This window comes from Lutra lutra, chromosome 2 (genome assembly GCF_902655055.1).
Source record: "Lutra lutra chromosome 2, mLutLut1.2, whole genome shotgun sequence".
In the NCBI taxonomy this organism is placed as follows: domain Eukaryota; kingdom Metazoa; phylum Chordata; class Mammalia; order Carnivora; family Mustelidae; genus Lutra; species Lutra lutra.
In genome coordinates, this window is record NC_062279.1 from 204,208,719 (window position 1) to 204,231,921 (window position 23,203).

A 23,203-nucleotide genomic window follows, 5' to 3' on the forward strand; every position below is an offset into this window, starting at 1 on the left:
TATTGAAAAAGAAAGCCAAAGTTGGTGGCATCATGATGCCGGACCTCAAGCTCTATTACAAAGCTGTCATCATCAAGACAGTATGGTACTGGCCCAAAAACAGACACATAGATCAATGTGGAACAGAATAGAGAGCCCAGAAATAGACCCTCAACTCTATGGTCAACTAATCTTTGACAAAGCAGGAAAGAATGTCCAATGGAAAAAAGACAGTCTCTTCAACAAATGGTGTTGGGAAAATTGGACAGCCACATGTAGAAAAGTGAAATTGGACCATTTCCTTACACCACACACGAAAATAGACTCAAAATGGATGAAGGACCTCAATGTGAGAATGGAATCCATCAAAGTCGTGAGGAGAACACAGGCAGCAACCTCTTTGACCCCAGCTGCTGCAACTTCTTCCTGGGAACATCGCCAAAAGCAAGGGAAGCAAGGGCAAAAATGAATTATTGGGATCTCATCAAGATCAAAAGCTTTTGTACAGCAAAGGAAACAGTTAACAAAACCAAAAGACAACTGATAGAATGGGAGAAGATATTTGCAAAAGACATATCAGATAAAGGGCTAGTATCCAAAATCTACAAAGAGCTTAGCAAACTCAGCACCCAAAGAGCAAATAATCCAATCAAGAAATGGGCAGACGACATGAACAGACATTTCTCCAAAGAAGACATCCAGATGGCCAACAGACACATGAAAAAGTGCTCCACATCACTCGGCATCAGGGAAATACAAATCAAAACCACAATGAGATACCACCTCACACCAGTCAGAATGGCTAAAATTACCAAGTCAGGAAATGACAGATGCTGGCGAGGATGCGGAGAAAGGGGAACCCTCCTACAGTGTTGGTGGGAATGCAAGCTGGTGCAACCACTTTGGAAAACAGCATGGAGGTTCCTCAAAATGTTGAAAATAAAACTACCCTATGACCTAGCAATCACACTACTGGGTATTTACTTGAAAGATACAAATGTAGTGATCCAAAGGGGCACGTGCACCCAAATGTTTATAGCAGCAATGTCTACAATAGCCAAACTATGGAAAGAACCTAGATGTCCATCAACAGATGAATGGATAAAGAAGATGTGGTATATATACAATGGAATACTATGCAGCCATCAAAAGAAATGAAATCTTGGGGCGCCTGGGTGGCTCAGTGGGTTAAGCCACTGCCTTTGGCTCGGGTCGTGATCTCGGGGTCCTGGGATCGAGTCCCACATCGGGCTCTCAGCCCGGCAGGGAGTCTGCTTCCCTCTCCCTCTCTCTCTGCCTGCCTCTCTAACTACTTGTGATCTCTGTCAAATAAATAAATAAAACCTTTAAAAAAAAATGAAATCTTGCCATTTGTGACGACGTGGATGGAACTAGAGAGTATTATGCTTAGCAAAATAAGTCAGTCGGAGAAAGACAACTATCATATGATCTCCCTGATATAAGGAAGTGGAGATGCAACGTGGGGGGTTTGGGGAGTAGGAAAAGAATAAATGAAACAAGATGGGATCTGGAGGGAGACAAACCATAAGTGACTCTTAATCTCACAAAACAAACTGAGGGTTGCTGGGGGGAGGGGGGCGAGGAGAGGGTAGGGGGGTTATGGACATTGGGGAGGGTATATGCTATGGTGAGTGCTGTGAAGTGTGTAAACTTGGCGATTCACAGACCTGTACCCCTGGGGATAAAAATACATGTTTATAAAAAAAAATTAAAAATTTAATAAAAAAAAAGGAAGGAAGGAAGGAGAAAGAAGGAAAGAAAGAAAGAAAGGAAGGAAGAAAGAAGAAAGGGAGAGAGAATAAACAAGGTTTTGCCTCGTACCACTATGTAAAGGTGGCACACATATAGTTGGAAGGGACAGTGGGAGAAGAGTGAGTTTGGGGGAAGTTCATATATCCCACTAGGAAGGCTAAGATGACAGAGCCTCAGAACAGTTTCAAGTAGAAATGCCAAGTAGGTACATGGATATACTAACCGGCGCAGAGCTACGGGGAAAGGTCCGTACTAGAAACATAAGCTGAGTATGTACTGGCATATAGATGGGAACAGAAGCCATGGGATCACTGTTGAGTGTTTTCAGATGGTTTTATTGGAACAAGAAACTGAAGGCAAATAAATAAGCTCAAGGAAAATCAAGAGCGTCTCCACGAGAAAGAGTTGTTCAAGAGGCAGCAGAAATCACCCGTGTGAAGTGTTGCTGGAAAGTGAAATACGAAAAGGAGCGTCAGCAGCAACTGGCTCTAGCGTCACTGCCTCCCCTACTGCAGCACAGATCTCACTGTTACTACCATCGTCGATTTAACTATCTCAGCCACGGACCGTACATGTGTACACAGACACGGCCACATCTTTTCCATCTTCATACATCCAGCACCCAGCACACCTGTTGCATAGGAGGTTTGTGCTAAATATTACCAGTCTCCGAACAACCCTGTCATTTATTAGAGATTAACACATATTTACTGGGAGCCAATCACGTGTCCGATTCTCTGCCAGAGGACTGACGGGGGAAATGAATTAAGACACTGGTTCTTTCCCTCACTGGTGTCTCTGCTTCATCCATCTGTCCACCCACCCATCCTCCCCCTTCATGAGTGCACTTACCATGAGGAATTAGCACTGTTTATATGCCAGATCCTCTTCAAGACTACGAACCCCTTATGAGTCCTACCTTACTCATCTCTGTATCGCTGCACATAACACAATAGTACATGATTTCAGCACCTAATAAAGTTGTAGTTTTCCCCCTGAGTGTGCTTACGCAGTCTGAATGAGGAAGTACAATTTGTTAACGAATGAATACAGTGACATGACTTAAATCCTGCAGCAGATGTGCACACAGGGCGACAGCTGTGCAGAGGAGAACATTCCTAATGCTGTTTAGAGCAAAGGACTTGGAGAAGCAAATGCTTGAGCTGAGTCTTGATGGATAATAAGAATTTGCCAGGCACACATGGTAAAGAAGAAATGGCCTGGGCAAAAGCATGAAGCCCCAGAGAAGCACGCTACCACGCTACCTCCAGGGAAGCCCAAATGGCTTAACATTGTTGCAATGGAGGGTGCATTTGGGGAACAGGTAGTAGATGAGGCTACAATGTACAGAGAGGGGGTATATCATGAAAGGCTTTGAGTACAATGGAAAGTTTCACTTTTAGACCACAGACTCCTGGGACCCAGTTTACAACTGTAAATCTGCCTAAAGCTGGCTTCGTTCTACATAAGGTCCACTTAAAAATTTTTAGCAAATATAAAAAAAAAATCAGCAAATAGCTTTTATATATTATTTAGCTATTATGTATACACATATATCTAAAAACCTATCCCCACAACTGCTTTGTAAAGAAAAACAAGGTATCGGGGCGCCTGGGTGGCTCAGTTAAGCATCTGTCTTCAGCTCAGGTCATGATTTGAGGGGTCCTGGGATCAAATTCGTGTCACCCTGTCAGGCTTCCTGCTGGGCAAGGAGTCTGCCTCTCCCTCTCCCCTCCCCCAAGCTTGCGCACCCTCTCTCAAATAAAGAAATAATCTTAAAACATTTTTTAAAAAAGGAAAACAAGGTAACATGACAGCAGGACAGCAGGCTGAACCAATTATTTAATTACAGATAAACATCATTAATTATGATATTTTGAACTAGTCAAATTTAATTAAAATTAGCCATGAAACCAAGGCATTCTATTAACAAAAGAAAATTAGGCATATAAAATTCATGTGTTCAATTCTTAATACTGAAATAGAAGGCATAAGCCAAATTAATAAGTTCAACCAATAAATCTATCATTAAGTGTTTCTTTTAGTAGGTTTAGGTTCTGTTCCAAGGCAATTGCCTCATTGTCATCCCCAAATGGCATAAAGTACTAGAAGAAAAGAAAGAACGCAACTCACTTCGTTCAGTCTTCTCTGTAGATCTTTGACTTGATGTGAATATTCTTCCAAAACACGTTCAATGTGTTCCTTTCCAGGGTACGGGATGACTTTTCTAGGAGAATCAAGTTCCACTTCATATTTGGGGAAAAAAGGAATTTGTGTCAATGTCCCAGCTGAAGACGTGTTTTCAATGATTGTGCCACGAATAGATGACATAAAAAATGGACTTGAAGAACCTAAATATTAAAGAATGAATCAATCAACTTACTAATGAAATAGTTCTGTGGTAAACATTTTCCCAGGTGATTTCCTTAGTGAACCCTGAAGATGCTCTAGGTCTCGGGGAAAACAGACAAGAAAAGGATTGGGAAGAGCTCTGAGAGAGACAAGCACTAGGTAAAAAGGAGATCTGGGAGGAGGAGGGAGTTTTACTTGATAGCGATCAAGTGATACCCGAGCTGAATGAGCCTTGAAGTATATTAAGGAGAAGAGAAAGGGCAGTGTAGGCCGTGGGAACACTATAAGTAATGGTGAGGAGGCTTGTGACAGCACAGATATTCCTGACAGGAAAGAAGTAGCCAGATATGAGAAAGAAGATATAGGCCAGAGCACGAAGGACACTGTGGTCACGCTGAGGAGCTTGACTTTTGTCTTGAAAGTCATGAATGGATTTCAGAGAAAGAGAGTAGTTCACTAGGTTTGTGGTCTGAAAAGGCCGTCCGGCTTCAGTGTGGAGAATGCTCTGGACGGGGATGAAACTGAGGTAGAGAATCAAGTCGGAGAAGGCTTTCATTGACACAGGCAAGACATGGCAAATGTCTACGCTAAAGCAGAGACAGTGGGGTCAGACACAGGGTATGGACTTGAGAGATACATGTGGGAAGGAGGAGACTGGGCAGTGTCAAAGAGCCCTCAGGGGTCTCGAGCTTCTTCAACCTCCAAACAAGGCTGCTTCATTTGTGAGTTGAGGAGTCTGCCTGCTTCAGAGCAGGAATTCGGGAACCACCAGCATCTGAATTCTAGTGAATCGCTGAAGTCAACGGGATCATCCAGGGGCAGTGTATGAAGGGAAAACAGAGGATGAAGAAGAGTGCTCCAAAGAAACACCAGTATTTAAAGGGAAGACAAGGGAGCAAAACCCAGGAAGAGTCGCAGAAGAACCACAAAGATAGTAGAGAATTATGTTCAAGAAACAGCACTTGTTGAGACTGAGTGACTGAGACAGTGTGAGATGAAAGGAGGCCTTCCCATGAGCCGGCTGTGAGAGCCCCTGGCTGAACTCACAGGCAGCCTTTCCTGTAAAGGAAGGAATTCTCATGGGGTACCGGGGCGGCTCAGTAAGTCAAGCAGCTGCCTCTGGCTCAGGTCAAGATCCCAGAGTCCTGGGATCCAGACTGAGCCCCACATCTGGCTCCCAGCTCGGTGTGGGGTCTGCTTCTCCCTTTCCTTCTCCGTCTGCCCCTCCTCCTCCCCCTGCTCATGCTTAGGTGCTCTCTCTTTCAATTACACAAATAAAATCTTAAAAAAAAAAAAAAAAAAAAAAAAGAGGACGTCTCAAAGTTGGTCCAAGAGTCCAGAAAAAGGCATGAAGAACGATGGGGAGTTATTCTCAGGCCTGAGTGCCAATCTGGGAATGGTCAATCTGTGCTCAGCTAGATTTCAGAACTGGGACGGACCATGTGCCTCCTGTTCTCCCCGTGTGGAACAGTAGTTTTGATCGATGCGGGTCTGCCACTGGACGTCGTCTGTCACAGGTCTTCAGATGAAGAACTCGACTCCGGGAGCTGTACAACTGAGAAGCTTATCCAAACCTGAATCTAATTTTAATATGGATATTCTGGCCTTTGAACGGACGGAAGCTGTCACAGGATGAGACTGTTAGGGGCCTTCTTGGGAGAGAGAGAATGTACTTTGCATGTGAGAGAAAAGTAAATAATTTGTGACCAGAGGGCAAACTGTGGTGCTTTGAAAATACGTCCATAAATGCTTTGATAGTCCCTTGAATAGGTAGACGTTAACATCCCTCCTCTGTGTAAGAAAGGAGAAATGGGAGCGAACGTGTCAAGCATGTGCACACTTATGCTGGGGAGGCGTAGCCGTTGCTTACTTTGGCAGAAAGAAACACTGGAAGATTAAAACAGAACAGACATATAGAAATAGGAAATATAGAAATAGAAATAAAACAATAAAACACAGAAAATGGTTATCTCCAGTGGTACAGGAAGGGGCAGAAATAGAGTGGAAGGGAGAGGGACGGCAGCGAAACTCTACTGAATGTGCCTTTTCGTGAAGTTTTTACTTTTGAGCCAAGTATGTGTTATATACACTCGAAAAATAAAATGAAGTTGAATACTAACAGAAAGAAACCGTATAGTAAGTCTGTAACATGCCACAGAGAAAAATCGTTCCTTCAAATAACGTTAGAGCACAGCACTCTGTGTGGGCTTAGTGCTCCTCTCTTAGCCGCCAGCTTGTTCACGGTGGGAGCACAGCTCTAATTCTGAAGCGCTTTTCTATGGACCGTGCAGGAGAGAAAATGAACAAATATGCTGAGTGTTTTGGAAACTAGAGTTTCCCGGTAGGGGAGATGCAGACATGGACTGAGGGAAGATGAGGAGGAACTCGTGGTACCGGATTTGAATGTGAGTTATCCGTGCGAATTTGAGATTAAAAAAAAAAAAAATCTATTTTGAAGCTTTATCCACTGAATGTTCCAGACAAAAATGATACCTCAGTAGCAATATGCACATGAGATTCCGGATTCTATATTATTATTCTCTACTGAAGGGAACCAGGGCTCCTTAGAGAAATGGCTCATTCCAGCCTGGGGGAAGAAGTCAAACCCAGTGTGAGCCGGGGCCATTCTGATGTGCCAGAAAGCAGGGAAGTGGGTCACGTTCTAAAGCGACAGGAACCAGCTGAAAAGGACTGGCCAAACACGATACAATTGAGAACCAAAAACAATAGTGGCAGCAATGCGTTATAGCACGTTGAAGTAAGGACAATCTACGTACGGGTGGATGGCAATAATGATGAAAGGAAAGCTCTTCTTTCCTGAGGAATGTCAGCTAAGGACTATGGTAAAATTAGAAAATCAACAATGTAATCCTTGCTTCGGCCAAGAATCTTCAATTGATACCAGGACCACTGGATAAAAAGCTATTTAGTACTAGGATATTCACAAGCTCTTGCCAAACGAGTTTAACCCGAGCCTAAACATGAGAAACAGTCAGAGAAATCTAAAATGTCGGATATTCTGTAATACAGCTAGTCCGGCCTCCTAAAGCCTATGCCGTGAGAAACAAAGGAGCAAGGATGGAGAGAAGAACCACTAAATACAATTCATGATCTCTGGTATTGTTAAATTGTTACACACACACACACACACACACACACACTAAGGAAGACTTTTTATGAGGTCAACTGTGTAAATTTTAATATGATTGCAAATCAGATGACATCGCACTGACAGTGATTTTCTGAGACACGATAATGTGACGTAGGAAATCATCCTTATCTAAGGAGATGCATGTTCAGATTTTGAGGCAAGAATCACGATGCCTACAATTTCAGGTAAGTGAAACATAAATCATATGTACAGAGAAAAAGCAAATATAAAAATGTTGACAATTGCTGCACCAAGTGGAAGGTATTCAATGTACTATTTTTTAATAGCTTAAAAAAATTCAAAACAAAATGTTGGGAGGATAAGAGGCCACTGAACTTGGTGAAAAAGGGAAAATTTAGTCACATTGGCCAGAGTGCTTTTATTGGAGGACTGGATTCAAAAGCCAGAAGGCAGTAGTTTGCAGAATGGATGGATGGACATTAGATGCCCTTAGGAAATTAGGAAATAATGTTATCTGAAAGTGAGAAAGAAGTGGAGGGTATGGGACCTGAGAATGGCATAATTTTGAAATAAGTATTGTGGGAAACTGGAGAGGGAACTGCCTAAGCTCGTGAGTCTCCTCTAGCAGGATCAAGGATAGAGATGAGATGGGAGACTCTGACTGTGAAGTGGCAAACTGATGGAAAATCCACAATTTGTATATTTTCTCTAGCAGAATCTTCCAGAAACCCAGTAGGAAAATGGAGAATGCAGTCAGCCTGATAAAGATGGCGGTTTTCCTGTAAGAGTGCAACAGAAGACTAAGAAAAAGAGGAAGTTGAAGAGACAGGCAAGAGGCTGGCTGAAATAATGAATGATACAAAAAAGAAAGTGAGGATAAGAAGAGGTTTTAATTTAGGAGAAAATGGCAGAATCTAGAGCAGTTGTTCTCAACCCTCTTTGGAAATCAGTGTCAACTGGGGAGCCTTAAAAAAAAAATAATTCACTGGTACCTAAGTCCCATTCCAGACTTACTAAATTAGAATCTCTAGGTGTGGCTCTAAGCCATATAAATGTTTAAACCTCAAAAAGTGATTCTGACATGGAGCCATGGTTGAGAATCACTCCTTCCATGAGGCAGAAGTGCAGGTGCTCTAGGAGTAAGGGAGGGACAGGGCTAGAAGACAGGAGGTTGGATTTCAGAAGTCTAACAGTTCTTGGTAATAAGATCCAAGTAAGAGAAGTGGGTGTGGCTAGAGTCAATGTCAAGGTGAGAAGAACTTAAAAGGTGAAGAAACTCTAAGATGGGCCTAAGATGGGACAGTGATATCCTGGGATGATGATGAGCCTGAGGAGGGAGAGACAACCCAGGAGCTAAGTGCTGCTGCTCCAATGAGTACGAGGGACAGAGTGTGCAGGGACATGGGTGAGTGGAACTGGGCGGGGAAGATGGGCAAAGCAGCGCGGAGGGGACAGAGGCACCTCAGGACAGTATAAGCATCCTAAAAAGCGAAGTCTTCTCAAAATAAGTGCTGAAATAAAAGTGTTTAAGCAGACCAGTAAGACAACAGATCTGCAACTGAGAATAAACTTTGGGTGCATTCTTTTAGATGAGAGAGACAGGCAGGGAAAGCAATCGGAGTGTGCAGGCCACTTGCCTGACTGCCAGAAGGTCCATCCTCTAGCTCTCCCCTGTCCTGCCGGGTGCCGCAGTGAGCTACTTTTCCCAGGCTCCCTTCCCACCCCCCTCTCCTGGGACGTCACCACGGGGTGCTGGGAAGATCCAGAGGCTACAGGACGGAGAAACTGCGCACCAGTCCCTCTCACAGCCTCAGCTGGCTTCTGGCCGTGAGTGGGCTTCTGCTCCCGCCCCCACCACCGCAGCACCCCCTCCCCGCAGCCCTGCTGCAGGTGGTGGGAGCTCTTGCCTTCCTGCCCTCCTGACATTTCCTCTTCTCATTGTCCTTCTAGCCCAAGGCCGGGAGCAGCTTCCTGCAGCTGTGCCTGCCTGGCTTCCCCCTATGATGCTTCTCAGCAAGGTCAACACCAACTCCTTCCCAGTTCTCCACATCGTTCTGCCTATTTATCGCACCTGTTACCGTTTTCCTGCCAGCTACCCCTGGCCTTGGACTGAGATGGGTTCGAGCAGAGGGGAAGGGACCGGAACCAGGTCAGTAGAGATGGAGAGGGAAGACTGGACCCGAGAGCCAGCGCCTACACCAGAAGGAGCGCGCCGGACGGGATGGGGTGGGGAGTGGAAAAAGGGTCAAATTGACACAGGAATCTGGCTTCAAGCGGACCAGGGAAGAGAAGGCATTTTAGGGAAACACGGAACACGTTGTAGTCCCTCAACATGGAAACAATTTTCAGGCCAAAAAAGTAATGTAAACATTTGCTAAAAAACGGATACACTATTTTTAAAAGACAAAACAGTTTCTGCCTCAAAAAGAAGAATTTTCAACAATAAACATTCATGACCACCGTCTGTGCCCTGCAGTCAAAACCAAAATATACTAAAAAACAGCAGCCTGAATAAATATAATGAAGGCTGTCTAATTCCAACGTTCCCATTTCGTTTGATAAAGAACACACACCTCCCTGGGATGTGATGCCGCTGCTCGACAGAAGATCTTCATGATTCGATTCACTGGCTTTTGGTTCCATATTAAATACTGCTACCTCCTCTTAGAGAATCTGGAAATATGAGTGCTTCCCTGTTCGATTCTTCTGTTTCTTATCTATAAAAGACAGGGATTCGATCTTTATCAATAAGGTATTATAAGAACAAAATTCATAGAAGAGGAACTGTCATCGTTCATATTTCAAATTTAGTAGTAACTCTTCACCAGAAAAATATTTATACAGAAATATTTTACCACTACATAAAATTAATGAGTGATAGAATCTTAGTATAGAAATTGTTGCTTTGAATATCTAAGTAGCTTATTAAAGACAACCTGAAAATCAAAAACTAATACTTTAATTACAACAGTGATTAGCACTCTGGTTACACTGTCAAATAATGGTAGAAAATATCTCCTTAGTGAAAAGTCACAATTAGTAAAAATAATAATAATAAAAATAAATCACAAATCAGAACATTGGAAATCATTACTAAAAGCTGAAAAACTTCTTTAATATCAAACAGTGCTCATAATTTTAGATTAGGCCAAGAGGACTCCTGGGTTTGGAGAACGATGATGGTGGCCCGATTCTAAATCTCACCCCTCATCCTCTGAAAACAACAAAATCAGGGCTCCCGGGTGGCCCAGTTGTTGGGCATCTGCCTTCGGCTCAGGTTGTGATCCCAGGGTCCTGGGATCGAGTCCTACGTGGGCTCCCTGCTCAGTTGGGAGTCTGCTTCTCCCTCTGCCCCTCGCGCCCCTAGTCGTGTGATTGCTCTTTTTCTTTCTCTGGCAAAAATAAATAAATAAAATCTTCAAAAAAAAAAAAAAACCCCTATAAAATCAGTAAGGAGAACAAACGAATAAAAGCACATGGGCTCTATGCCTTCAGCAACCCCAGATGACAGAGGATACTACAACCTTCAGATTATCTGTTAGCAGAGGCAAAATGTGTTCCCAGATTGCTCCTACTGTCCACCCGCCAGCTCCGTGGGCATGTAGGTGTGGAGAATGGGAGAGGCGAGGCTGGAAAACCGAAAAGGAGCAGAGGAGAACGGAGGGCTGAAAGCAGCACAGACTTACACACCCCAGAAAGTGAGCAGGAAAAGCCCAGATGTTAGGCTCAGGTTGCGACTAGGTAGTGCATAGCCCTGGCTACCGGGTGATGGCTCGCAAGTGAGGGAAGCCAGAAGTAGCACCGCAGAGGAGCACTGTTTCTGGAGAAGAGGTGATCTCCCCAGCAGACATGGCCACAAAGGAGGGAATAGGGACAGTTCAGGCACAAACAGAAACAAAAAGAAGCAAGATAAGCCAAACCTCTCTCTACCCCTCCCACGCCTCCACCACCACATGTTACAGAAAGTGCCCGGAAGAGGGAGGGCGCCCTCAAACTCAAGCCTGTCCACAAACGAAAGGACTAGATAAAAGCAGTCCACAAAACTACTACAAAAATATCAGAAAATGTGAATAAAATCTTTTCTGCTGATTAAAAAGTGTCCCCCTCTCACTTCACTGACAAACAGGAAGTCAGAGAAAACTGTAACACTACTGGGGCAAACCCAACTAGATATTCTCAAGCCAGCATTTGAGCATAGGAAAAATCAGCCTTGAATCAGAAATGTCAAACCAGGAAACACATCAAACAAACAAGCAAACAAACAGGAAGGAAGGATGGGAGAGTTGGCTGAGGTCAGGAAAGAAGGAGAAGAAAAAGACAATATTGTACCAAAAAAGAAGCCCAGATTACAGGGGACACCAAGGGAGAACAGACTGGAATGAAAACTTAGTCGGGAGAACAGAAGATGAAAACTGAGGAAAACAAGTGAAAAGGCGGAGAGAGGAAGTGAATGAGATGGGAGGCAGGCAAAGGAGACCAGATATCACTGGTGTCCATGAAGAAGAAAAGTCAGAACAGTGAAATGGAACTATTATTTCAAACTATGACCAAAGAAAGTTTCCTAGAAATAAAGGAAGGCCTGAATCTACTATACCTTTTTCACACTGGGGAATAGTGACCAAGAATGATCAACTCTGAGACGTACCCTAATAAAACCATATTAAGAATTTAAAGATGGAAAAAATCCTTAGGGCCTTCGGGCAAAAAAAAAAGAAGAAGTAATTTACAAAGGCAAGAATATCAAGACAGCGTCATATTATGCAAAAATAACATACAAAGCAGGGCGGTAGCAGAGCAGTATTTTAAAGAAACAAAAGAAAGTAGAAACCAAGGACACTCTATCTAGCCAAGATTTTCGAAAGAGTCAAAGCCACAGAAAAACAGTTCTGAATGTGCCAGAAGACCGTATGCACGCGCCCCTTCTGAGGAATCTGCTAGAGGAGGTGGGCCTCATCGGGCCAGAAGATGACAGGTGAATATGGTAAATCGTGAACAACTGGTGAAAATCTTTTGTTTTCTAGTAGGCTTGAAATTTTCCAAAATGAACTCTGGAAAAAAGATGAACATAAACATTAAAAAAAAAAAAAAACCCCACATAGGATGCCTGGGTAGCTCAGTAAGTTAAGCACCTGCCTTTGGTTCAGGTCATAATTCCAGGGTCCTCGGATCGAGTCCTGCATCGGCTCCTTGCTCAGCGGGGAGCCACTTCTCCCTTAGACTGCCACTCCCCCTGCCTGTACACTCTCTCTCTCTGACAAATAAATAAATAAAATCTTTGAGAAAAAAAAAAAAAACAAACATGACTGGGGAAAGTGTGCAGAAGGTCTGATGGGGAATGTTACCTATTCAGTTGTAAAGCTGAGACTAAAACATGGGTAGAGCGATGGTGTTGAAGAATAATATACAAATATTACATGTGTGGAAAAAGGAGAACAAATGTAACTTGAAATGGGAAGATAAGAACTAAAAATGGGGAAAGGTAGAAGACCACTGGTTGTCAAAAAAATACCATTTAAAATGACAGAAAGCAAAGAGTTAAGTAAGGAAAAAGGGTCTGTTTATAGGTATATGACAGTAAGTATTTATGAGAAGGTAACCACTAAAATAAAAATACAAACCTTCTTAAGTGACAAAAACCATTTTTTTTTTTAATACAGAAAGATCAAGGAGGAGGAGCAGAGAGGGATGGCGGCGGGGGAGAGAGAGAGAGAATCTTAAGCAGGCTCCATTTCAAACCCAACTGGGAGCTTGGATCTCACAGCCTCCAAGGTGCCCCAACAAAAAAAAGTTTTCAAAGAAAAAGGAGAAACATAAAAAAAAACCATGGTAAATAAAATACATAGTTAAGTTTATCCCTAGAAGATAATGTAAGAAAAATGTGACAGAATATAGACCAAACATAAAAGTTGTATCACTAAACATGATGGGACTTAACTTGCCTATTCAAAGAAAAGGATTTTGAAATCAGCTCTTAAAAATTTCAACTCTTTCTCTATACAAAAGGGCACTTAAAGGCACTGATTCAAAAAGACTGCAAATAAAGTGATGGACAAAGATTTGCCAGGAGAATGAAAACAGTAAGAAAGCCCCAGTTAAAATCCTGATATCAGACCAGGTAGTCCTCAAGGCAGAGCATCACATAAGACAACGTGAGAAGCCACAACCCACAATAAAGGTACAACCGACTTTCTGTGCCGTTTAACCCAGCACCCGCGTAGATAAAACATCCATTACAGGAGATGCGATAAGGGCTAGAAACAGTGATAACGAGACTTTAACAGGCCGCTCAGTATGAGATAGGTCACACTGACGGAAAGTAAGTAAGGATATAAAAGATTTAGAAGAAATCCTCACCACGGTAGACTTCAATAAGATCAAACAGGACACTCAGTAACAGAGAACATACCTTCCGCTCAAGCACACATGGAAAGAACACTGACAAGGACCAGTAATATTCTAGGGCACAAATACAAGATCAGCAGGTTCCACAGGTGCCTGGGTGGCTCAGCTGGTTGAGCAAGGGACCCTCGGTTTCTGCTCAGGTCATGATCTCAGGGTCCTGAGATCGAGCTCCGCGTCAGGCTCTGCGCTCTGTGCGGAGTCTGGGGATTCTCTCTTTCCTTCTCCCTCTGCTTCTGCCCCCACATCCCTGGCACATGCATTCTCTCTCTCTCTCAAATACATAAACCTTAAAAAAGAAAAGAAAAGAAAAGAAAAGATTACCAGGTTCATAAAAGTAAAAATGTTACAAACATTTTCTGGTCATAAGGTCATAAAACTAGAAATGAAAAATGAAACTCCAAAGCAAAAATGCCTTTCTACTTAGAAATTCAAAGACCTCCTATTAAATTACAATCTCTGTTGTGTGCTAAAGAGCATATAAAGGGAAATTAAAGAATTTCCAAACAATAATGACAATGAGCACACTACATGAGCATCTGAGAGACCATAAAGCGGTGAAAAAAGGAAAATTCCTGGCCTTACACACTTGTTTCAATAAAAATGAGAGAATGACAAAAAGTGAAAGAAATTTCTAACACAAAAAGAAAAAAAGCAAAACAAAAGAAAGCACATGATAGGAAATAATAAAGATACAAACAGAAATTACTGAGGTAGAAAACAAAAACAATAAATCAAAGCAATGAATCAGAATCCCGATTTTCTTGAAAAAAACTAAAGATATACAGGCAAGGACCATCAAAATGATGGAAAAAGGAAGATCATATATGACATACTGATTATTTATACAGTAATTTACGACTATAAGCATAGTGATAAACATTTTAAGATTTTATTTATTTGTCAGAAAGAGTGAGCACAGGCAGACAGAGAGGCAGGCAGAGGCAGAGGGAGAAGCAGGCTCCCTGCTGAGCAAGGAGCCCGCTGTGGGACTCGATCCCAGGACCCTGGGATCACGACCTGAGCCGAAGGCAGCCGCTTAACCAACTGAGCCACCCAGGCGTCCCGGTAAACATTTTTTTAAACCCTGTGAGCTAAAGAGAATTTTCATTGAACAGAACTCCATTTTATTTCACTCACGGTTTCTCCTTTTTGATTACTGAAGTGCCATCTGTCAAAACCACAGTTAGATAAATTCTACTTGAATGTGTTTTGTACTATCATTTTTAGGAAATTAGTAGCAGATAGGAAGACATTCCATGAAGAATTAGAAGAAATGGAATGTTAGTCAAGATTGCTAGGCAATTCGAATGTTCTAAATAGAAGAGATTGCTATGGTGGGTGGGTTGGGGGAGCTCTCATTTAAACAAGTTTTATCATGAATTTGCTGTATAATATAACTTACACACTAAGATGCTGCATTTGGGGATTCTTCAGGATGATGAAAGACACAGAAAATTCAAATTACTGAGAATGTGAATATTATAAAATACAGACAGATCAAAAACACGGAGGAATGAGCAGGACAGGGAGACTCACAGCCCAGTGTTGGGAAGTCATGCATACACTGATGCACTCCACTAGAGACCAAAGTTTCTGGTATCAAGCAGGAAACAGAACCTATGAGTAAGGTAAGCAGAACTGAAATCGAAAGGTGGAGAAGAGATAAGGGAAGAAAGGAGGAGGTTTGACTTTAGAATAATCTGATATGAAAAACCAAGTATGGGGGGCACTTGGGTGGCTCAGCCAGTTAAGCATCTGACTCTTGGTTTTGGTTCGGGTCAGTGATCTCATGTGCGCTGGGACCAGCTCTGTGTGGGCTCTGCGCTCAGCAGGGTCTGCTCGAAGATTCTCTTCCTTTGCCCCTTCCAGCACTTGCGTTTTCTCTCTCTCTAAAATTAAAACATAAATCTTAAAAAAAAAAAATGTTTATTTTGGATAAGATGGTGAATGTAATAAACTCATTAAGTCAGTATCCCCTGATAGGTAGTAGGCCATTGAAGAGTGGCAGACCTTCGCAGGGAAATTGTTTCCTTAGAAAATTAACAGTTCAAAAAAAGAAAAGAAAAATAATCGTTTAAAGAAGACAGCATAGGTTTATTTACTTAAACAAGAATTTTTAAATTTTTAAATAAACATTGATTTCTAAAGATGTATAGTACTTCTATTAACAAAATCGGTCTTTAAAAAAGTATTTGTAGGGCGCCTGGGTGGCTCAGTGGGTTAGGCTGCTGCCTTCGGCTCAGGTCATCATCTCAGGGTCCTGGGATCAAGCCCCATATCGGGCTCTCTGCTCAGCAGGGAGCCTGCTTCCCTCTCTCTCTCTCTCTGCCTGCCTCTCCGTCTACTTGTGATCTCCCTCTGTCAAATAAATAAATAAAATTGTTAAAAAAAAAAGTATTTGTAATTCACATTTTTACAAGTTTAGACTGACCGTAACCTCAATTTGGTCAAATCACTCAGGGTTTCTCTACATTCATGACAGCAAGAGTTGAAGCATTATTCCTATTTTCGGGTAGAAAGCTTATTAAATTATTAAGGATTTCTGGCAAAAGAAAGGGTTCTTTTGGCCACAATAAGATAAAATTGCTAAAATGCTGCATTTTGTCGATTTGGGGATCATCACACATGACTTACATGTGTTTGATCAAGTCTCTGAGCGCAGTACGAAACTGAGATCTTGGCCTTTTCAGGTTTTCCCAACACTAACTGTGAACAATTCCCCTAGATTTAAAATTATGAACAGGTTCACATTGAAAAGAGCCTTATATTTCTGACAAGTTAATGGCCAGGTAAAGATTCTACTCTGGTTATGTGATTGCAGAGGTGCAGAAAAAACCTTAGAAACTACAGACCCCAAAAAAGCCTTTTTATCTCAATTGAGACTTTCTGTCTCAACTACTGACTCAAGCCCTTAGGCTGCTGAGTCATCCCACTTTCTGCAGAGGCCCGGGACTGGGGATTTTACAAAATGGGTCCATACTCTCAAAGAATGAGTGTGAAGGTATGTTTTCCTTAGAATTTCTAAGGCAGCCCCAGACTGCAACGTACAAAGGCTGGTGCCATCTCAGAAACGCAGTGAGGACAGTCAATGCCACCTTCACTGCCTGAGTCACTGTTACACGCTCTTTGACTTCACAGGGTCTTGATGTCTGCTCTGTCCATCGCATTCTTTCTCTCGAGATGTTGTTCCTTGACTATCAGGTCTCAAATCCTAGCTCTGTGATCTACTGGCTTTGTGACAGTGAGGACAGTATTTAAGCTCTTCAGGATGGAGAGAGAGAGCGTGCACCTCCGAAGTCAGGAAAAGGTACCTTGCGCGCAGCCTCACTACACAGCGCGTGCCTCATCCGTACGCACCTGCTGTCACACAGCAGGACAGTGAAGCATGAACAATCCTGTCTTTATGATTGAGGGAGAGAAGCTGTTAAGTTTCAGATGGGTCCACTAACCTCAAAGAGAGTGGGTTAAGCAGAACTGAGTAAACACAGGTATATGACCATCTAATGCAGAAGGAAGCTGTTGAAGATAGACTTCACTAGGACACAACACTGTCTTGTAAAGAGGCAGAATGAAAGAAGGACAGGACTTAAAATCGGGAAACTTAATTGTCACTGGTTACCTGTGAGAGCAGGGGCAAATCTTTTATCTCGAAGTCCCAGTTTCAGCCATTACTAAATAAGAATGCAGTTGTTTCCCAAACCTTTTTTAAGCAGAGGAAGCCTATCTTTGAATCATCAGAGCCCCACCTACAGACCCTCCTCTCTGCCCCAGAGACACCTTTACTGAATGCAGATGCTCTGCTGAACAGTTTGAAAACCGCAGAGAGAACCGTGTAGCTTTATTATCTTACATATTCCAGCCAAGGCATTCAGCAAGCTCAAGGCTTCCGGCTCTAAAATCAATTACATATAGGCGTAGATACAATAAATTAATGTTATCGATTGTGTATGTTCACAATCATTAAATATAATTCAAAGTAAAACAAGAGATACCTTAATATATGGATATTCTTATTTTCACTTATCCTATTAACACCTGCAAAAAAAAGTATTTCAAAATCAGTATATTAACATATAACCATTCTTCATTATCTAAAACATATTATTTTTCAAAGTTCAATTCACAAGTTCATTTTCATCACCTAAGATCCTGACAATACCTAACACACACACAAAACCACCACCACCACCACCACCACCAAAACCTTTGAGTTCTTTTTCCTTTGAGCTTATCTTATATATGAAAGCCTATTTGAATTGATAACCTACGGCACTTACCCAGGCTATGTTTGTACAATGTGACACATGTGAGCATATGCTCCCTAGTGGTCCTGTGCTGATTTTGGTGGTATAGAACTCACAGGCATTATCAAGATAATGCACCTAGTAAACACCTTGCCCAGAACTTTCCAGACCAGACCTTTCTAGGTATAGTCCGGACTGACTTAAATAGACCACCTCAATGTCTTCTCGCCATTTAGATTGCTTTTCAGTGCTCGGAGATGCCTTGACCAGGCAACAGCTCTTGGGCTTGGTCAGAAAAGTTGCTGGGCAGAATTCCTGTCTGGTGAGTCAGAAACAGGTCTATAAAGTTTAAGCAGTGGAGCTGAGATGACAAACCACCAAGGTTTCTGGCATATCTCAGTGGAGTCTAAGTGTGCAGTCGCCATGTTGGAAAAACACTTGACAACATCCCTTGTGCAGAAGTAGGACTAATGAACGGAAGGAGGTATGTTCTGGCACAGGGAGGAGGTGGACTTTCTAAGAGCCACAGCACCTTGAACCCGTATGTGGAGAACATCCTTGGGAGGTGTTCAAGCTGAGAGGGGGTGAGCATTTGCTGGATAGGAAAGCATTATGCCTTCCTATGGAAAACATTCAGCAGATAGAGGACCGCAGATATGATGACTTCTCACAAGGGATTTTAGTCAACAGCAGAGCCAGATGGGGGCAATGCACCGCTGCCAGCGGTTTCATGCAACTTTATTAAAAAAAATAAACTTGGGGCTCTAGATAAATTTGAACATCTGTTCCTTACCAGCTCTGCACGTGTGTTTACAGTCATCTTAAATTCATTTTATCCCACATCTGTCTCTTCATATTCCCGCCAAATCTGCTTTCTAGGGTGTCGTCAGATAGAGACACCATAAAGCCAACCTCCCACATTAAGACATTTCGGTGTCTTTATTCTTCATCTATGCAAACTCCACATGCACTCAGTCTCCATGCTCCGTTGCGTCTATCTCTGCAAGACCTCTGAACTCAGCAAATATGACTTGAGTGCGGTCCTTAAGTCACGAGGAAGGAGAGCTCGTATATGAAATTTAGTTAATTTTACTCCTGTAGTCTTTCATCCTTAAATCACCTCTTGCCAGACCTGCTACAGAACACTTCAAAGGGATCTTTCTAGTGTCGGTTTCTTACAATTTTAAGAATTTCCTTTCAAATCAACCCTTTTATCGTATCTTATTCAAAGACGGAAGTCTGAACTAAAACTAGCATGCAAAGCCCTTCAGGATCTGGCCTAACCAACCTCCCAGCTTCAGCTCTGCCTTTCCCCTGCCACGCACTGTGTCTCCGCTGGAGTCTACCTGCTGTGTCTCCCGCTCTGGCAGGACTCTGCTTTTATGTATCCTCTCCTTTTAGCTCTTCCTCTCCTTCTTAGCAAAAATGTCCAGTTCAGATTTTAGGGCTGTGGGAGAAGAGATTCAATACTATATTGGGGGTGGCAATGTACATTGATCCAGTCCCTAAAATCAGTGTTTGATAATAAGGGAACAAAAACTGCCTAATGGCTCTGAAAACAATAATTTGCTAGAGAGGACTGTATTTGGAGGATATGCTCTCCTTACTCTTCTCACATCAAAAATAATAAGCTTCAGGGTGCCTGGGTGGCTCAGTGGGTTAAGCCTCTGCCTTTGGCTCAGGTCATGATCTCAGGATCCTGGGATCGAGCCCCACTTCGGGCTCTCTGCTGAGCAGGGAGCCTGTTTCCCCCTCTCTCTGCCTGCTTCTCTGCCTACTTGTGATCTCTGTCAAATAAATAAAATCTTTAAAAAAAACTACCTATGAATCTTTTAAAATTATATATAGAATTTTGGAGAGGGACTCAGTGCAGTGAAGAAAATGCCACAGGCAGTGGTATACAGTGAGGTAAGGCTATTTTGGTTAGGGTAGGTCAAGGAAGGCCTTTCTGAGGAGGTGATATTTGAGCTGAATGTCAGAAAAGAGTCACCCCCACAGAGGACTGGGCAAGCTTCTAAGAGGAAACACCACATGCAAAGGTCTTGAGATGAAAAGGGCTCAGCATCTGCTGACTGACAGAAAGGAAGCAGCGAGGCTGCCGTGTAGACGAGGTGGGGCGAGAAGCCTGCTTGTGGACAGTCAACTGTGGGTCATGCCCAAAGGAGCGCTTGTCGTCAGTTTCTCTCCTAAGTTACCCTGAGCAGGTGTTGGTGAAGTTGGCAGTGCGTAGAGCTCTCGGTGCCTTGAAAAGGACGCCGGGGTTTATTCTAATTACAGTGGAAAGCCACTGGAGGAGCTTCATCGGGGCAGGTGCTCTTCCAGCCGTGGAGCAACAAACACACCGAGCGGAAGTAGAGGCCAGTTGGGAGGCCACTGGAGTAGCCCAGCAGAAGGACTAGAACCCAACTCCAGAGCGGGCCGGTGGTCAAAAGTGGGCTGGTCCTGGGTTTGGGAAAGGGGACTGACCGCGAATGGGTATGAAGGGTCTTTTTTGAGTGATGGACATTTCCTAAAACTGAACCGTGATAATTGCACCATTCTGTAAATTTACTAAAAAGCACTGGATTTGATATTTAAAATTAATGAATGCTATGGCATAAAAATCATATCTCAAAAAGCAGTTCAGAAAGAAAGCAGATTGGCTACTCGTCATCTGTACACTGTCGTTATGTTCTGCGGAGGAAGAGTGGGGATGCTTATTAGCCGCCTGGGTCCTAGAAGTCAGTCAATTAAACCCGAACACTGGTTCCTACACCACGAAAACTCTAATGTGTGTTAATCTCAAGATGACTAGAGGTTGCTTTGAGCCAGATTTTAACAACCCCACACATGGAAGCACTTCTGTATCGCCTACTTTCCCTAGGTTTGGACTCAATCCCCAGGTGTGTATAACTGTGATTTAATATACGTAAGATTGATACCCATTAACGTATTAGCTAGGAACCAAGCTTAAGTCAGCTTTATTCTCTTAACCAGAGCAAACACGGTGATATATTAATGGGAATACAAATGAGAGTCCAAATATTGCTTGAAGCGTGTTAGACTAGTTCTTTCCTATGCACCTAATTTATTTTCACTTCTGACCAAATTCCTTTTTCAAGTCTTTTCCTTGAGATTTACAGGGTTCAGGAAAATATTTGCTAGTCTCCACTGCTATTCCCGTCACCGCCCCAGCTGGAGAGCTTTGAGATATCCATCAGTACAGGACTGATTTTACGTGATGTATAACAATTAACATATAGATTAGTTTCCTGTAGTTGCTGTAACAACCTGCCACAAGCTTGGTGGCTTATCATAATAGCCATTTATTTTCTCACTGTTCTGCAAGCCAGAAGTCCAGAAGCAGTCTCGTAGGACTGAAATCAAGGTTGTTGGCAGGGCTGTGCTCTCCCTGGAGACTATAGGGAAGAATCTATTCCTTGCCTCTTTGAGCTTCTGTTGGATCCCGGCGCCACTTACTGACTTCTGCTCTCATCACTCCGCTCTCTGCCTGTGGTGTTGGAACTGCGTTCTCCTCTTCTGTCTCTACAAATCTCCTCTGTGTTCCTCTTGTGAGGACACTTGGGTTTGCGTTTAAAGCCCACCCAGATAATCCAGGAAAATTTCCCCATTTCAAGATCTTTGACTTCATTATATGTAAAGACCCTTTTTTCCTTATAATGTGTACAGGTTCTAGGGATTAGGACCTGATATTTCTGGGTGGCTCTAACTCAACCTAATGTACCATACGATTGGGGCCACCTGGTTTGGGAGTATGTGGTTCACAGAAGCCTGATTTAATAAACTGTGCAGTTTTAAAGCGCATGATTCCAACACACTAGACAACACCCAGTCTACTTTGTAAAACACAACAGTGAGGACTTTGCACGTGCCAAACAAACTGTCCATTTCTGCCCTCAACTTATTTGGAGAGGATAATAATATATCTATGGCATAACAAACATCTTACCTACAACACAAATAGATAACTGGGAAAGATTAAAAGCAGTAAGTGCGGTAAGAGGTGGGAGGACCTGGTCCCTCCCGCCACTCTCCCACCCACCCCATTACTTTACACACAGGAACAGTCCTGCCCCGCTCCTCTCTGCGAGGCAAGGTGGGCGCTGCCCCTTCTCTCCTGCATCATCAGCTAAGAGAGAGAAAGCAAGAAGGGGTTGCCGAGTCATAAAACCTGAGAAATAGCGACAAACCTCATTTTTCTTCCACCTTCCCCTGACCTCAAGGTACACCAAGACGCAGGAACAACTCCTGCAACAGCCTGGGTGCTGATCTGGGACAGAGATTTGTGGAAAGGGCTGGACTCGAAACGGTGAGTTTCTGCCTGATGCTGGTAACGGGGCAGAGTCAAGAGCTTAGTGTCAGGTGCAGGGGGGGCTCCGGCGGAAAAAGCCTCCCGCAACACGGATCACAGTCCAATTCGGGATCCAGGTTGGTCTCTGCCCGAGGCCGTGTCTTCCCTAACCCACCGCCTGTCCACGGAAGCGGGGCACGAGCAAGGGTTAACAGTAACGCGGGGGCGGGCGCCGCGGTCATTACCCCCGAAGCGGAACACGTTTTGCGCTGCGCCCTCCGCTCCCAGAGCTGCAGCCGCGGTGCCCCGAGGTCTTGCGATCCCCGAACACAGCAGCGGGCCTTTCCGTTAGACACAATTTACGGAGCCTCGGCCATGTGCGAAACAAACACAAAGGTCTGGAAGGTTCCAGAAACGAAGATGCGCCGCTGCGGGCCCCCCGGAGCACGACCCGGCCCGCACGCACCCGCCGCGCCGCGCCCGCCCCGTACCTGCGACCAGCACCTCGTCCTACGACACCGGCCGCATCCCCGCGGCGGCCGCACCTGCGTCAACCCGGGGGCGGCGGCGGGGGCGGCTCCTCCTCGGCGGCGACGGCGCGGGGCGCTCTGCCGCCCCCGCCTCCGCGCCTCCGCGCCCGCCCCTCGCGGACCCGGGCTCGGGCCTCCGCCCGCTGCACGCGGGCCGCGCGGGCGACCGTTAGGCCCCCCAGCGTGCGTGGCGGGGAGGGGGTGCGGGGGGGCGCGCCTCCCGCCCCGGACTCCGCCCCCAGACGCCGTCGCCGGGGCAACCGAGAGGATTCCCCGCCCCCCACCCACCCCGCGGGACCGCCTCCCCCCCGAGCCCCGACGGCGGGGCCTGCGTGCATCCAGCCCGCCGGACCGACCCCGGACCGACACCGGACCGACCCCGGACGCGGGCCTCCGCCTGTCCTCGCTGTCACTCCAGGCCGCCCCCGTCTCTTCGGCCCCCGGCGGGTCAGGGCGTCCGGCTCTGTTCCCGCTCAGCGCGCGCTCCCCCGCGCCCGCGGCCATTCCCGCAGCTGCCCCG

General features: G+C 44.3%; 1 protein-coding gene across 11 annotated transcripts in view; it reads right to left on the reverse strand.

The window, feature by feature from the left end:
• CCDC158 (coiled-coil domain containing 158) overlaps window positions 1–22,727 on the reverse strand; it is a 101,432-nt gene extending 78,705 nt beyond the window's left edge. For 2 of the 11 annotated variants that reach the window (XM_047719579.1, XM_047719588.1), the window contains exons 1-6: window positions 22,658–22,727; window positions 17,611–17,653; window positions 17,068–17,170; window positions 15,155–15,256; window positions 9,790–9,933; window positions 3,886–4,103 (exon numbers count right to left, since the gene is read on the reverse strand). In XM_047719579.1, coding sequence (XP_047575535.1) covers window positions 3,886–4,103; window positions 9,790–9,859 — 288 coding nt within the window. In that variant the 5' untranslated portion in view covers window positions 9,860–9,933; window positions 15,155–15,256; window positions 17,068–17,170; window positions 17,611–17,653; window positions 22,658–22,727. Of the gene's footprint in view, window positions 1–3,885; window positions 4,104–9,789; window positions 9,934–14,755; window positions 14,854–15,154; window positions 15,257–17,067; window positions 17,171–17,610; window positions 17,654–22,052; window positions 22,599–22,657 lie in introns of those variants that run through there. The other 9 variants (XM_047719580.1, XM_047719582.1, XM_047719589.1 and 6 more) reach the window with 9 other exon arrangements.
• Between the last annotated feature and the right edge of the window lie 476 nt (window positions 22,728–23,203).